General features: G+C 36.3%; 1 protein-coding gene across 2 annotated transcripts in view; it reads right to left on the bottom strand.

Moving 5' to 3' along the window:
• The window catches only part of LOC145681224 (nuclear pore complex protein Nup98-Nup96-like), a 149,165-nt gene that overhangs the window by 31,100 nt on the left and 102,354 nt on the right, over positions 1-15,711 (bottom strand). For both annotated transcript variants that reach the window (XM_081752766.1, XM_081752767.1), the window contains exons 19-22: positions 12,900-13,053; positions 9,078-9,191; positions 5,043-5,228; positions 2,629-3,044 (exon numbers count right to left, since the gene is read on the bottom strand). In XM_081752766.1, coding sequence (XP_081608892.1) covers positions 2,629-3,044; positions 5,043-5,228; positions 9,078-9,191; positions 12,900-13,053 — 870 coding nt within the window. The remainder of the gene's footprint in view (positions 1-2,628; positions 3,045-5,042; positions 5,229-9,077; positions 9,192-12,899; positions 13,054-15,711) is intronic.

Raw genomic sequence — 15,711 nt, 5'->3', positions numbered from 1 at the left:
ATAATTTGGGGTTGAAATCGTGAAAGGGAAGATCGTGGGCTTCAATAATGCACAGCATCATTCGTTACAAATTTATTACAGTGATAACTAGACGTTGCTTTAAGAGTGAATTTCGTGCATTTACTCTTAATATTTCCTAGGCCAGCTGGGGATCTCGCTCCCAGGCCCCTTGCACCTCTTAAACCCACAATTCTACAGAATTTCATGTTTCTTTTCCTATTTCAACTACCTAACAATAAGATTTTGTATCCCCCTCCAAAAAAACACCATTTAAAGAACATGCAGATTTTCTATTTTCCCTTTAGATCCCCTGAAAACTAAAAATATTCAGTGTTGGCAAATTGCCTGTAGGTTAGTCCCGGAGGGCTATAATCACCAAATTTCATCATTCTAATCCTGCCGGAAGTGCCTGAATATTTTGCGGTGTAGACACCTCATATAAATAACATGGAAAAGATTTTTCAATTGCCCATAAACCAGGACTGTTTTGTTTAAAACAAATTTTGTATGCGTTTTAAATAATTTGTTTTAAGCATGTTTTTCTTTAAGGCTTGTTTTAACATATATATTTATTTTTATTTTATTTTTGTAAAAAAATCTGCCAGAGAAAGAAAATTGCTAAAAGAGCTCCTCATTCAGAAAGCTATTTTCTTCCCATATGAATGTTTTGATTTCTCGTGGCTACAGCAGGTCAATGTGGTGATCTACAATTTATTTTGTCTCTTTTTTTTTCCTTTATTTTTAACGTATACTGTATTGTTTAAATGCTTCTCAGTTAACTTGCAAGAAAGTGTCGTAGTCGAAGGTTGGACTACTTCTAAAACTGATATTTAAAAAAAATAATTATCATGGAAACAAGTTTTTGTGTTGTATTCAGAAAACAAATGAAATTAAAATCTGAGGCATTCGTTGATACAGTACATGTTGATTCCCAGTTTCCATACACTTGGAATCGTTTAACGTGAGTTTTACGGGAAGGAAAAAGGACATCATTTGGACCAAATTTATTAAAGTAACTCAAACTTCATCAGATAAGAAAACGACCATAGGAGCTGAAAAATGCAATGCTGCGAAAAACACTGGAAAGCCAAACAAATGGTAAAAGTGTTGATCCGAAAGTTACTTCTGATGATTCTAACCGTCAGTGATGTGGTTGAGATGCAACTGGAAAAGTTCAGGTAAGAATTTATTTTGTATCCACAATATCTTTTACATTATCTTATGAAAATTTTATTTCGTCCCTCTTCCCCAGCTCAGTTCTAAATTTTCTTAAAAACTTTGGCATAGCTTGTACAAGGGTTGGATTTTTAGTAATGGCAACAATGCTATACATATACTCGGGAACAAAACAATTCAGTATAATTCATATCAGCGGTACGTTAGATGGCGACCCTACCTCAGAGCACATGAACTCGCCTGCCCTCCCGTCCATGCGCGCGCAGCGCCAGTAGTTAGAAGGCAGTTCTGGGTGTGCTCGTGGACTAGTCACGCTGTGGGAATGCTCGAGGAATACAGTCATGTTCAGAGAAGCTGGTTGAAAATTGAATGCGCTAGAGGTAGGAATGCAAAACAGTGCTACGTAGTATTGCAAGATGTTTGCAGTGCACGTGCATTACCATACTGTACAGTAGCAAGGTGGGTCAAAACCTTTCATGAGGGACGGCAAAATGTCACGGACATGCCTCGCTCCGGCCATCCTCCTGTAAGTGAAGAAGATGTGCAGAGCATGAACGCGTTAGTGCTAGCGCATTCGACTGTGCTGAAAATCATGAAGAACTTGGGATTGTATAAAATCGCTTCAAGGTGGGTTCCACATGATCTGACTGAACAACACAAGTGGCTACGATATGATGCCGCTCGAACACACTTGGTATGTGATACACTTAGGTGACGCTAACAAAAACATATACAAGCATAACGTATTTCAATTCCAAGTAAAATTACCTAAATACGACGTGCCCCCCCCCCCTAAAAACCCACTTAAATAACATGGGGAATTTCTTCATTCTTCCTTTAGATCCCCTAAAAATTAAAAGTACTAATTTTTTGCCAATTTTCCTGTGGGTTATTCCGAAAATCTACAATCATGTCAAGTTTCATTTTTACACGTCAACCGGAAGTATCCGTCATTTTTTCAGTGAGTGAGCGAGTTCATGTAATTTTTATTTTATATATATATATATATATATATATATATATATATATATATATATATATATATATATATATATATATATATATATGCGAAGGATATTCCAACGCATATTGCATGAAGCAAACTTTCTGGTCGTGAGGTCGTCATTAGTAACGAAACCTTTTAATTTTGACGATAGTCATTTGGACTATACTTTGCCTTCGAATCGTGAGACAAGAGGGCGATCAAAGTGTCTGATCTGGCTACCGGATTCAGACCTGAAACCTTGTGCCCTGGCATATTGGCTAATGAGGACTAGTTTCCATCGGAAATATAATAATGAATTAAAGGGTATTCACTTCAGAACTTTTTTAGTAATTAATATGGTAATCACACTTTCGTATAAAACAAAAACCCTTAAAGATATATCTTTCTACCAAAATGTGAACTACACAAATTTACTAACTTATACTAAAGTAAGTAGCTTTCCTTACCTTGAAATTTTCTTGAGAATTCGTATTACTTTCCATGACTGCAACCCGCTGCAGTACAGGCACACACTGCAATCCTCTTTCCTCCTGGAAAGTACCAGTCTTTGCGAACAGTTTCATTTCTGAAGTCCTCTTTCTGGGAGATGCACTAGGCCCAACAACACGGCCGCAATGAATAAGCATGCATTCGGGACTCCACCCTACACGGAAGGAACGACTCTTGAACTGGGCCATATCGGCAATGCACTTTGTATTCTTTCCTACCGTAGCTTCAGGCAGTGGGAGGGCTTCGTTCTGGTGATGCAGTACTAAACACTTGGGACGCTCTTGCGGAGCGTGTCTTACGGGAACAAGCGCCTCAACTTCTTTCTCTGCTGGCATGCGGAAGGGTAACTTTGTAGGTTGATTTTCAGAATCCACTAAAATGCAAAAGTTATACGTTCATTAAATTCAATATATCGTACGAATAATCGATTACCTACAACCTACACTATTTTAAACTCATGTAAACAATGGTTGCCGGAATATTTTTCTTTCCACGAGTTGCCAATTAAACTGAAACATCTGGTTTGAGGGTAATTATTACTGTGTTGGTCCTCTTTCAGAAGTCAATGAAACAATTTATCGTAAAAACTATCTATACAAGTCCTGTAATACTTTTGCAACGATAATATGTATATGTTGTTACGGACAATGGTCCGGTACGTAAGATACCATTTCTTGATGGCCAGTCCCGAACACTTACGCTAGTTGTACATTTATGCTGTTAATAATATGAAATTAAATGAAATTTTTACGTCCCACGGTTATGCCGGCTAGACTAAAGGAGACGATGATGATGAGCAATGATTGAAATGGTGGAATGAAGAGAATAGGAGGAAACGGGAGAAAGCAGCAGGGACGCCATCAATGAGAGATGTGTTTTCGAGGTATACGATGACGAAATAAGTATTAAGGAAATACAAAGTTTTAAAGGAATAAATAGTTTAATTTCTTCCAGTAATTATTGAAATAAGTTTTAGTGGTTGCTAAAGCTAGTTTTGTAGAACTGTTGACCTTAATAATTAATTGTGTACATAGGTTACATTTTCAGCTCTCTCTCTTGTAGAATATAAAACTAGATAAAATGCAGGAAGAAAAAAAATCCTTAACTCTCTTCTTCAGAACAACAAAGAACAGCTGAATAATTCTCATCAGATGATTATGCAGACTCTTGTGGATGTTTGAAATTAACGTTGACGCTCACCAAGACTTCTAAAAACACTTTACTACGTCTATTTTGAATTACCATCCTGAATTTGAATCTTGGAGCCGGCTATTCTCAAAAGTTCTACTCGAGTTTTCTCTGAGCTTTACCGGAAACTATACAGCAATATTAATTCTATTGGTTTGGGCCACCATTATTATAAAGTAGAATTATAAACGAGAATATATTCACTATTTAAGGGTATAAAACATTTCTTTACAATCATGAATACAACTTCTGATGAGATTTCTTGCACCACGGTTTGAACCCAGCTCTCATCTAAGTTTTTGCAGTGATCAAACTCAATGTTAAATACATACACATTCATGTAAGCCACTACAGCAGGAAAAAACGCATTGTGTTGTGTCGGAAAACAAAAATAGGAAATGTTTTAGTTTTTCCACATTCTCAACACAACTGGGAACACAAATTATGAAATTTTAGATTAAACGCTAATATTAATGCAAACATAAGAGGTCGATTCTAACTTCGACATACATACAGTGACTGTTTCAATACCCCCGAGAAATGGTACAATAGGAATAAGGCACGAATCGCATAAAATGCAATTAAGTGTAATATATATTACTTTTCTAGACGTTACATACTGATACAAACCTTGCTGGACAAACGAAGGAAATGTGTATTAATATCCTAACACTATTACATGCTGAGTTACGATAAAACACAAAATACAGTAAGCATCAAATATCATCATAGTTTCAGAACATTTTAGTAGTTTTGTGTCTTATGATCGAGTGCTGTATGGAGATCTTTGTGTAACCAAGTCGTTCTTTGTCTCCCGTGCATAACCCTAATCATGTCACGGCAGTTCAGGCTGCGTGAATTGGTCAAAGCAGACGATGACAGTTATCAACCGAATGTACGAAGAGTGTGAGACCAAAGTACGGAAATAATCTCAGCGCTTTCAAAAAACAGTATTAAAGAAAGAAAATAGTAAACTTTTCTTTCTTCCGACTCACTCACCAATTTCATTCAAGAGAAAAATACAGTACATAAAATTTACCACAAACTTTTCAAAAACCCTGATCATTTTTGCATATGCATAACTTACAAATTCTTTAATAGCTCTACAATACAGCTTCATCACAAAATCGCCCCTCCGCCTTGAACACTATACTATTTCAATTGTATAAGAGAAAATACTGACCTCTAACTGAAAACGGTAGCTGTCGTGGAGGTGCATCTGGTGTGGAAAATTTGGTCCGGAAAAGGCCGAAACTTTTCTGTAGTTTTGGTTCAGACTGGATATCTACCGATGTATCCAAATTTAGTTCGCTTGCATGGAAGAAACTGTTGTCTTCGTACTGTGGAAACTCTTCCATTGGCTCCTCTTCTGAAATAAAAGTAAACAAAGTTTATGCACTCAATGTATGAACGATAACATAGATGAGCAGTGTAAAGTGGTTTTCTTGTAGTAATAACAATAATAATAAAACTAATCTATATTAATACATCAAAGCGAAGTACTTAATTGTTCACTATTCTTGGAACTCTTATGAAATTTGGTACGGTTCTTATTCTGAACCCTCCATAGTTGTTCAGTGGTAGAGCGTCTCCTCTCTGCTGCGTGGAGTCCCTAATACGATCCTAGCTATCGCTAAGTCAACTTTGTGCTGGACAACCACCGCATGAGAGGGTTTTTTTTGGGGTTCTTCAGTTTCTTCACACTTCCTTCATTTCATCACTCATCCATTTCATAATCACCGTCTCCTTTAGTCTCACTGCATAATCGTGGGACGTTAAACTAAAGAAAAATTATTCCGAATCCCAGGTTAAGAATGGATTTTTATTCAACCAGTAGACTAAAAGAAAGAAAGAAAGGACTCCTTTGGATGTAACTATTGAACGGCTATATATAAAGGCTCAAATGGGAATGACTAATATATTGAATATAGAAATTCCATGCATAACGCATTTTTGAACGGTTAGGTAGGTAGGAATTATATTTTGGGCTTTCGGCATCTATGGCTGTTTTAGTCCCTCGTGTATGAGGAACGACGTCTCTCCACGATCATACTATCCAGGGATGTATGAAAGAATGGAATGGCGACCTTTTATGTTAGGTACTATCCCGGCATTTGCCTGGTGTGAATGAGGGAAACTGAGGTAAAACTTCAGTGTGGTTGGCCTGAAAAGGCTTTCCATCTTTCCAACCGAATGTCTCCATGGGGAACCTACCCACAACCGCCCGCAACAAAGCCGAGAGCGTTAGCGACCACGCTACACGGGTCACATTTTTGATCGCGAGTTTTTATTATTACACATACTTACGAACTGGCAATCTTGGTTGCATCACCTTAAATGCAATGCATGCATCCGGTGTACAATTAGAATTGCAGTTACTTAAAGAATACCAAGACTGACTTATATTTACTGTCCCCAGAGGACGTGGAGAGTTAAAAATACAAAATTTTTATTTTTACTAGTTTATTTTCTCTGCTTATGAACTTGGGTATTTTCTCAGCTTCCTTATTTTAGGCGGTGATTTTACCTTTCTATCTTGTTTCCAAAATCCTACACTAATTGTACAAAGAAGATTGTTTTTATACGTTAATCTTCTACGTATAGAAAAGCTATATTTAAAAAGATCACTTTTGAACGGTCATACCAATAATCTAAAAAAAAAAAAAAAAAAAAAAAAAAAAAAAAAAAAAAAAAAAAAAAAATGAATATCGGCTGCGACATCGCTGCAAATAGGTTCAATCTAAGTAGTTTAACTGGCTTGTTTTAAGATTCCCACTTTAAAAGTAGTATTTTGTAAAATGAATTTGTATGTTCAATGATAACTGGACTAGTTGGTTGATTTAGTTTTAGCGCCCCTTTCAGCTGAAGCTGTATGAGGCGTGGACCAATACAGTTTAATGTGGAATCTGAGACACATAAGCTCCCATCGGAAATCGAACCTGGGTCTTCCACGGCGAAGACGCTAACCGTGTACAAAAAGATCCTAATGATTGGAGTTGGGCAGCAATAGAACAGATACGGCGGCACTTCATTCCGATTTATTTGTTGTATTTATCATTTTCGAGAAAAAAATTCAAGACGAACTTTATAAACAGACAAAATAAAGCGCACTATTAACACAAGTATGATAATTATATAACAGTAAAATATACACTACAATGGATTAAATTTTAATACAGAGCTTCCTAGTGACTACGCAGATAGCGTACGCGCGTTTGGCCTGGGAGACCTGATTCGATTCCCGGCGGGAGCTGATGTGGTGTGTGTTTTTCGATCTCCTTCTGAAGTGCTTCAACTTCTTCTTCGGTCTGTGTAACAATCTTTCTTCTTCTTCAACTCTTTAAGGTATTCTGCTTCCATTTTGATTTTCTTTTTTCTTTCGTGTTCCTCATTGAATTTTTCATGCATGCGACAGAAGCGTGCTTTGCTTGCGATTTGGCAGCGTCTACAGCCGAACTGACTTTTTTAATGGTGAATTTTGACGTTTTTTAGAACAAAATTTGCCAGTCTCTACTTATATCTATGCAGGTATATTATATATATATATATAAAGTGACCTAAAAGTTAAATGTCGTGACTTTTTCATGACAGTTTTCTGATTTCGTTACTTTTTCGCGACTTGCATAAAGACAGACACCCTATTATACCCCCTTTATTGAAAATACTGGTAGAATTAACTCTTAAAATTAATTTAAGGACAAATTGTTGTCATGGACCTTATAATTTATTGTCCCTATTCTTATTATTGTACATCCATTTCGTTCTTTCTTCTCATTCAGGACGTTTGTGGCAATACACGATTTTTTTTTTTAATTCGACATTGTTGTGTACACTGATACAATGCATAGGCCTATGAATGTTACCAAAAAAAAAAAAAAAAACAATTATAGTGATTTTTTTCAAAAGAAGTTGGATCCATTTGCGTTTCTTCTCATATTTATAAATTTTGTTCGTGATATCGTGTGGTGGTTTTGATGTAGAAAGATGGAAAGCCCGTTATTCGTTTCTCCTATAATATTATCTCTCGAAGTAAGGTTTTAGATACACGTATACGCGTAATGTCTCACTGGCGAAAAGAAGGCAAAACATTGATAAAAAATTAAAAGTAAGAGAAGTATTTGTAACATACTTGTTTTGACTTCATGGGAACATATTGCCCCTCATTCCACACAACCCTTCTCTTTCTGTACCATATACACAAGCCACCTGCAAAGTCAAGACTCAGGGTTGAGGATTTAAAAATAAACATGTGCCGTAAGCTTCAGTACAACATGATTTTGGTACGGAAATTATCCAAAGTTCACCCCGCATCTGGGTGTTACGTTTTTTTTTTTTTTTTTTTTTTTTCCTCAGTACGTGCTGCTTAGATTTTTGCGATACTTGTAGGATATATTGGCAATAGTCCACCGTATATTTTCCAATATTTTTTAGCCACCATGAAAGAAGTGTTGCCAGCCATTTTTGTAAAAAAGATCCCTTTTTTCGTAAAAAAAAAAAAAAAAAAAAAAAAAAAAAAAAAAATCATACGTTTTGCACAACTCCTTTCCTTTTGCACTTCACATGAATTGAATGTTACGGAATAAGACCATGGTTCCAGACGAATTGAACGAGGTTTAAATTATTATTATTATGATACAGCTATGGACCAAGTTACATTGTCGAAGCAACAATATCCAATTTTCGCCAAAATACCTATTAATTTAAAAGGTTAAGAACACACAAACGCATAACAGAAAGACTCTATATGTCGGTAAACTGATAAACATTACTGCAACTCAACTTCGTATTTGTCACTGACGTAATAGATTTTGAAGAAAGAACACACTACTATTACTACGAAATAAGTCTTATAGCGATCCAAAAAGAAAATTCTCGACTTTGAAAACCATATATAACATTTTAAAGTTTTTAAGTATAAAAAATACCAACAAACATGCCCTTATAAATAGACTAATTTTCATAGAATACGGTATTTTCTTTCACAGCAGACTGTACAGTCAGGCACAAAAGCTTTTTCCATTTGGTAAAATTCATTTTGGAAATAATGGTGGTATGGCTGGCGCGTACAGAAAATTACATTCTATTTTATTTACTGAAAACTGTAGTTAAATTGTCCTTCCATTCTTAAGTTATTTACTAAACTGACTTCATCAAACAGAAAGAACTTTTGACGTTGACTGTACATGCATTTATGTCTTTACATTTTGTTTTTATTTACCTTCCATCATGTCATCATTAAAAAATGATGCCTTCATTAACTGTACTTCGTGTGTTGAGGTACCGATTTCCTTTGCGAGTTGAGAGGTTGGACTCAATGTTTTTTCTTGACCATCTGTAAAAAGAAAGAAAATAGTAATTAATACATCATCTCAAACATCTAAAACAAAAATATTCACATATCGTATTGCTCCTACAAAAGTAATTGTTAGGCTCGCGAAGCAATAATAATCCTAAGTCCACTGTTCAGAAATGAGAGACTGGGGTTTGATTCTCGATCAGATAAACGATCACATTTTATTTTTCAAAGTACGAACTTTCGTTTCCTATTTCCTATAGCTATGGTTAATGAAACAAAATTGATCTATAAATGAGTGCTACATTGATCATGTTCAGCTTGTACGGTTGCTGATGCTGTTATGCGAATTAAAAACTATGTTTATATCTCAACGAGTACAAATCAATCGACAAAGGAAAGGAGTTAGACTCTAGGGATTTGCGTATAGAAAATTAATCAGCTACCTTTCTTATATAAAAGATAAGTATTTGTCAGTGAAATTATCAAACTACACTTTCCTAATGGTAAGAGACAGGAATTCACCTTATTATCTGCTGAAACTATAAAAGACTTTTCAGGATATTTTTAACATATACAAAGTAGGATGGCCAAAATTTTCCGGAATCGGAAATTTCAGTTTTTGGATTTCGGAAAAGATTAGGAGAAAAATCCGTAATTTAGAAAAAAATCCGGAAAGTAAAAATTACGGAATTGGCCATCCCTAATACAAAACCGTTTCTTTTGTAGAATGATAATGAAAAGTACGGCAGAGTTTATTACACCCGTAATAAGGCAGCAGCAGCATTCATAGCACGTTTCTGATCAAAAATTCAATTCGTACATTACTAATTACACTGGTAAGGATATGCGCCTGACAGCACTGTCCTTATAACTGTCATTTGCCATTGTCGCTTTATACGTAACTCAAATTTAATATGACATACCTTTCTTTGAAACATGAATTCAAGTTATATGAATATTACTTGACTAGTTCGGTCCCCAGTTTTATGCTACTCAGATTTCTTACGTGTTACCTAAAGTAGGAAGTATTCCAAACAGGTCCTACAACAATTTTGGGCTCAAGGATTGATTCAGAACTAGTATTCTGAGAGACGTTACAAAAATGGTCACGTTCCGATGACGCTTGGAAAAATGGGGAAGTGATTTGTCAAAGGTTTTGCGAGTTTCCAGTCACACTGATGATGTATTACATGTTCATGCATCTCCCCTCCAAGTCATACGTTACCAGTTCCCAGTCTCATTACTTTACTTACACATCTTGTACACAGTAGTTGATGTTATTACGAAGGTTGTCCGAAAACAACTGAGAAACTCTTGAAAGAAAGAAAAACAATAGTACAATAATAAAGGAAATTATAATCTTCGTAGCATAACCGACAGGGTGTTTAGTTGCTGTTTGTGGCTCGTGGTACTACCAATAAGTATTTTTTGATACTTTAACTTACCTGGACAGGACGATAAATGACCTCTTTAAGAAAAGGTTATAAACTGTTTTTAAATTGCTTGTCGGTCTTAATAATGAGATAAGCATTAGGCGCCGAGAGGTTTGGGTGTTTTGTATTGAAAACCTCACGGACGATTAGACGGTCATTTAAACCATAACGCACACAAACATTTTTTATATAAACAATGAAAACACACTGGATTAAATGACACTATATTTATTTATTAGAACACTATTTTTTTTAAAAAAAATAGCGAAGAGGAATGGACACAACACTGAGGATGTATAACAATTTTAGTTGCTGAAATTACGCTTTGCCCTTTTTGGGCAATATAGCCCTTTATATATATATATGATTATGATTTAGATATTATTACAAATGCTTCTCTCACACCATTGATACACTTGGGGGATTAGTACTGGGGAAAAGTTGTTTGGATCGTCCTACGATGAATTCAGTTGTTACGCTGAACAGTTTTGCAGCGTAAAGGTGAATTTTTAGCAAATAAACAAAAAGAAGGTTTTCACAGTAGAATACTGATATTGGAGGGCGCGTGTATAACTTTTTAGCGTACTAGGTTTATGAACCTGGGACTTTACTAGTTGGGGCTAGCCGTAAGAAAACGTTCTTCACCGGCTAATAACTTGTGCCTTTTAACATAACTTAATGATTGATTCCCAACGCAACATGTGTGGTGGCTGCGTACAACACCGGAGTCGAACTCCTCGAGCACCCAAGCTCAAGGTACGGGTTGCGATGATCAACTAAAAAAGGTTGGCAGTTTATTTTAAAAATCACTCAGTTAACTCACCTGTATGCACATACAAACAGAATACGGAAAATAATTTATGTTAATTTTAGTTAACTGCCTATAATGCACTAGACACGGCGATAACACTGGCGTGAGAAAGTACAGATAACGAACTGCAAAAATTGTGAGGCTGGTGCCACTTCGGCCACTGGGACATTTGGTTAGCCCGTATTTCTTTAATTTATTGTAATGTTTTTATAAGTGATTAAAGAAAGCACTTAATTTAGTTTTTAATAACTGTAGAATATACATTGTGCATATAATGAGTTAGGGAGAAACACTGAAATGGTTCGTTACTAATTGAAATGTTTTTACCAAAAGCAACGTTTTAAATATATATATGAAAAAACGATGAAAGACTTTTTTGTTCAATTGTGTGGGAAAGAAGCAATTCCCACCGAAGAAAGAACTTATGTGCGTTGCAGAATAAAGAATAAATTGAAAATAATAATTACTGTTTTTATGAAATATACAGGGTGTCCACAAAAAATACTTCTATAACCTGGTGGTGGTTATAGTAGTACTGTCCACTGAATCGAATGCAAGTGTCCCAATGTTCCAGCCCTTTTCTAAGTCTTCTGGAATTCTGTGTTTAAAAAAACTGACAAGCTGTTATTGTTTGTTGACCAGTCTCAAACTGTGGTCAACGCAACTGTTTCTTTAAATTCGGAAATAACCACAAGTCATATGATACTAAATCTGGACTACATGGAGATGTGACATTTTCTTGCTATAAGTATGAACAGTATTAGTGGTATGTAGTCTGGCGTTATCGTGGTCCAACAATAAGATTTTCATTTATGATGGTTTTCAAGCCGCATGTTTCTTCACTCTGTAGTACTGTTCTGTAATAATCAGCACTTACTGTAGTTTTGGCGGAAACAAGATGTTGATAAAATACCTCATCAGTAAAAGAATGCAATTAGTAATTTTCCCAGCTGATTTTAGATTTACGTACTTATCTTGCTTAAAATAATTGAAAAGAACCATGAACTTTCTGTGCTACTTGTATACCGTTGATTTCTCCAGATATTCTTCTTTGTAAGTCTCCTACAGAAGACGTAATATTTCTCCTACCACTTTCTTAAATCGACAACAAAACTTACGGGCTTTGCTATTCCTTCACGTCCATTTTTTAATGAAACCACAAACCTCAAACACCTCTACAGGTACAGAAAAGAACGATGACTCAGTTTTGCCTAACAATCAGCACAGGAGCTATAAAGGGCCACTGTGTGTTGTTATCGCTATTAGAATAACTGGTCTACACATTGCCGAAAGTGTCAAGATTATACGCAGAGTTGCCTAAACGTCGATACGGATTTTCTCAGTTGTTTGGGCCAACTTTCGTAAATGTATTTTTTTGACAGCCTTCCTGTAATCTGGGACTATCTAATGTGATTTCGGTCGGATTAGTGAGATTACTGTACTCAGAACATAGAAATAAATTACGAAAATATAATACATTAAGGGAAATGTGTTATTTACCTGGAATCTCTTCTGAGGTTATGTCTGCCAGCGTCCTACGCCCTCCTCCTTCTTCCATATCTTCATCCTCCTCAACGACGGCAGGGATTCTCACTTTGTCTCCGGGACTGGTTTGAAAAGTCTGCACGAACCCATTCATCTGAGGCTGAGATACCTGAAAAGCATAACAGCAAAACGCTGGACTTTTCACATTTATTTGCGCTCTTGTTCCAAGAATACTGTTTAGGGCACTTGTCTAAGTTCACCAGTACTTTTTTTTTTCTATATTTTTGTGAATAACTTAAAAAGGCATTGAAGAATATAAAAAATATAGAAAGTAATCCAGGTAGTATTTATCAACATTACTGTACTAATACTATTACACAGACTAACAATAGTTTCCAATGTCTTTCGTACAGTGTATGACACGTATGTGTCCGGTAGGGAGGATTGCGTGTTACAGTGAAATTTAGAGTTATGTCCGCGGTAGTTCACTATCAGAGGGGGCACCCATACCAAATTGATCTAAATGGAGTAGCCAGACGAAGAGGATTGTGGGAGAAGGCAGCAGTTCTCCTGTAGCCAAGTTGGCGGTTGTCATAGTGATTGGTACAGCAACTTGGACATTAGTCCCAGGCGTGGTCAGTGACTTTAACGGTTGCGATACTGTGGGGTGGAAAGCAACAGGAAACCACCATTCTATTTTCCCTAGTTTGCTGATAATAGAAACAGAACATATATACAATGGTCATATAGTGCATGAATTCGGAGCTCAACCATTATGACGTCATAAGCTGAGCACAAACTGATTGAAAAATGAAACTGAATATTTAATTTAACGTCCCACAATCATGCACCGAGGCTAAGGGAGATTGTCATCATGAGACATGAATGAGATGGTGGAATGAAGGAAGTGGAAGGAAACCGGGTAACTCCAGAAAATCCACGCACATGGTCTGTCCACCACAAAACTTACTTGGCGCGAGCTTTGATCGAACCAGGGACCCTACGCACCAAAGGTGCGCCAATTGATTTAGGTTTGATGGTGACGTGAACATCGAGCCCAGTTGTCCGTCACATCAACACAACTACCCAAACACGCACTATCGTAAATAACATTTAAAACCGAACATATCAAAATATAAGAAACAAAAAACTGCTGTAATATAGGAATAAAAACCTAAAAAAAAACACAATAATAAATAAACGAGAAGAACAGCATATAACAATAACAATAAAAGGACTACACGAGATGATTGATAAAATACTTGACACTGGGAAACTATATGGAATGGAAATCAACATCGAAAAATCGAGTCATGCGAATATCCCGTGGAAACGGACCTTAAGGGTTAAAGAATAATAAACAGAACTTAAGGTGGTCGATCATTTCAAATATTGAGGAAGTATTTTGACGAAAGACGCGTACTGAACCAAAGAGATCAGGTTAAGAATTGCCAAGCCAAAGAAGCATTCAACAAGAAAAGGTCACTCTTAACTAACAGTCTTAATATTGGAGTAAGGAAGAAACTGGTCAAGTGCTACCTATGGAGCATTGGACTGTACGGTTCGGAGACGGACATTACGGAAATTAAAGAAATATTTAGAGAGCTTCGAACTGTGGTGGTGGAGGAAAATGGAGAAGATAAAATGGACAGAGAGAGCAACAAACGAAGATGTTTTAAAACTGTTAGGAGGATGTTTGTAGCCAGCATCTTTCGTAAGAAGGCCAATTGGATTGGACACACCTTGTTAAGAAACTATCTTCTTCATACTCCTATAGAAGGAAAGATGGAAGGAAAGTGCGGGATAGGAAGAATAAGTGATCGACGATTTGAAAAATTGAAGAAAATATTGGGAGTTCAAAGAGAAAGCCGAAGATCGAGAAATGTAGAAGAAACATTTCCAGGCGCAAAACTAAAAAAAGGTCCCTGGATGTGCCAAACGGCAGAATACTTAAAATAAATAGAAATATTTATCAATAGCAATAAACATAAGTAGTAATTACAATAGAGTAAATATATAACAATAGTACAAACACAATAAAAGGTCAGAAATGAACGTTTGAGGCGAACCTTTCCACGGGAGTCAATCACCGTCCACTTAATAGCCATCAGTTCGTCTGCCACCATGTCAGATTTGAAAGAAACTACAGGTGGCTTACGATCAGGTGTAGATTAGGGATAGGCAAAATTTTCCGGAGTCGGAAATTTCACTTTCCGCATTTCGGAAAAAATCCGGAATTGCCCATCCCTAGTCAAGATTTTATTTTTGTCGGGGAAAGAACCGTATCATTGAGCCGGTGTATATGCTAGCTAAGTTTTAGACCGGAGAGATAAGGTAAACGGCGAAGAGCTAGAGCTCGTCGATCCGACTAGGCTCTAAATTTCTGAAATTTTGTCCAGAACAAGATCTGTTTGGGTGGAAACGTCGGACATCTGAGTTGCCACAGATTTACAAGAAATAGCTGCAACAGTAACAAAGGATACAGAAAGCAAGGAAGGATGCTTTGTTTTAATCAACGCTTAGCATCGAAAGCAGAAATTCAACAACCATTTTTGGACTACACGAAAAGGTTTGGGAACAGTTATTTTATTTAGTGGCAATTTTCAGTACTACCTGCCTCACCTTCTACGTTTCTATATTCTTCATTACCTTCTAGTTATTTACTAAAATTCAAGAAAGTGAGGGGGAGGTGAACTTAGCGATGACCTTAGAAGTACTAAAAGTACATTTTACATTTGTTCCTTTTGTAACACTGGTGTTTGTCATACGCTTTCAAAATTAGAATTCCAATCCACTGACCTTCACCAACCCAACATACATTTTTTTT

The sequence above is a fragment of the Thermobia domestica genome, chromosome 3, assembly GCF_964235325.1.
Source record: "Thermobia domestica chromosome 3, izTheDome1.hap1.1, whole genome shotgun sequence".
In the NCBI taxonomy this organism is placed as follows: Eukaryota; Metazoa; Arthropoda; class Insecta; order Zygentoma; family Lepismatidae; genus Thermobia; species Thermobia domestica.
The sequence above is the reverse complement of the archived record's forward strand: the minus strand, read 5'-3'. Positions and strand labels throughout refer to the sequence as shown.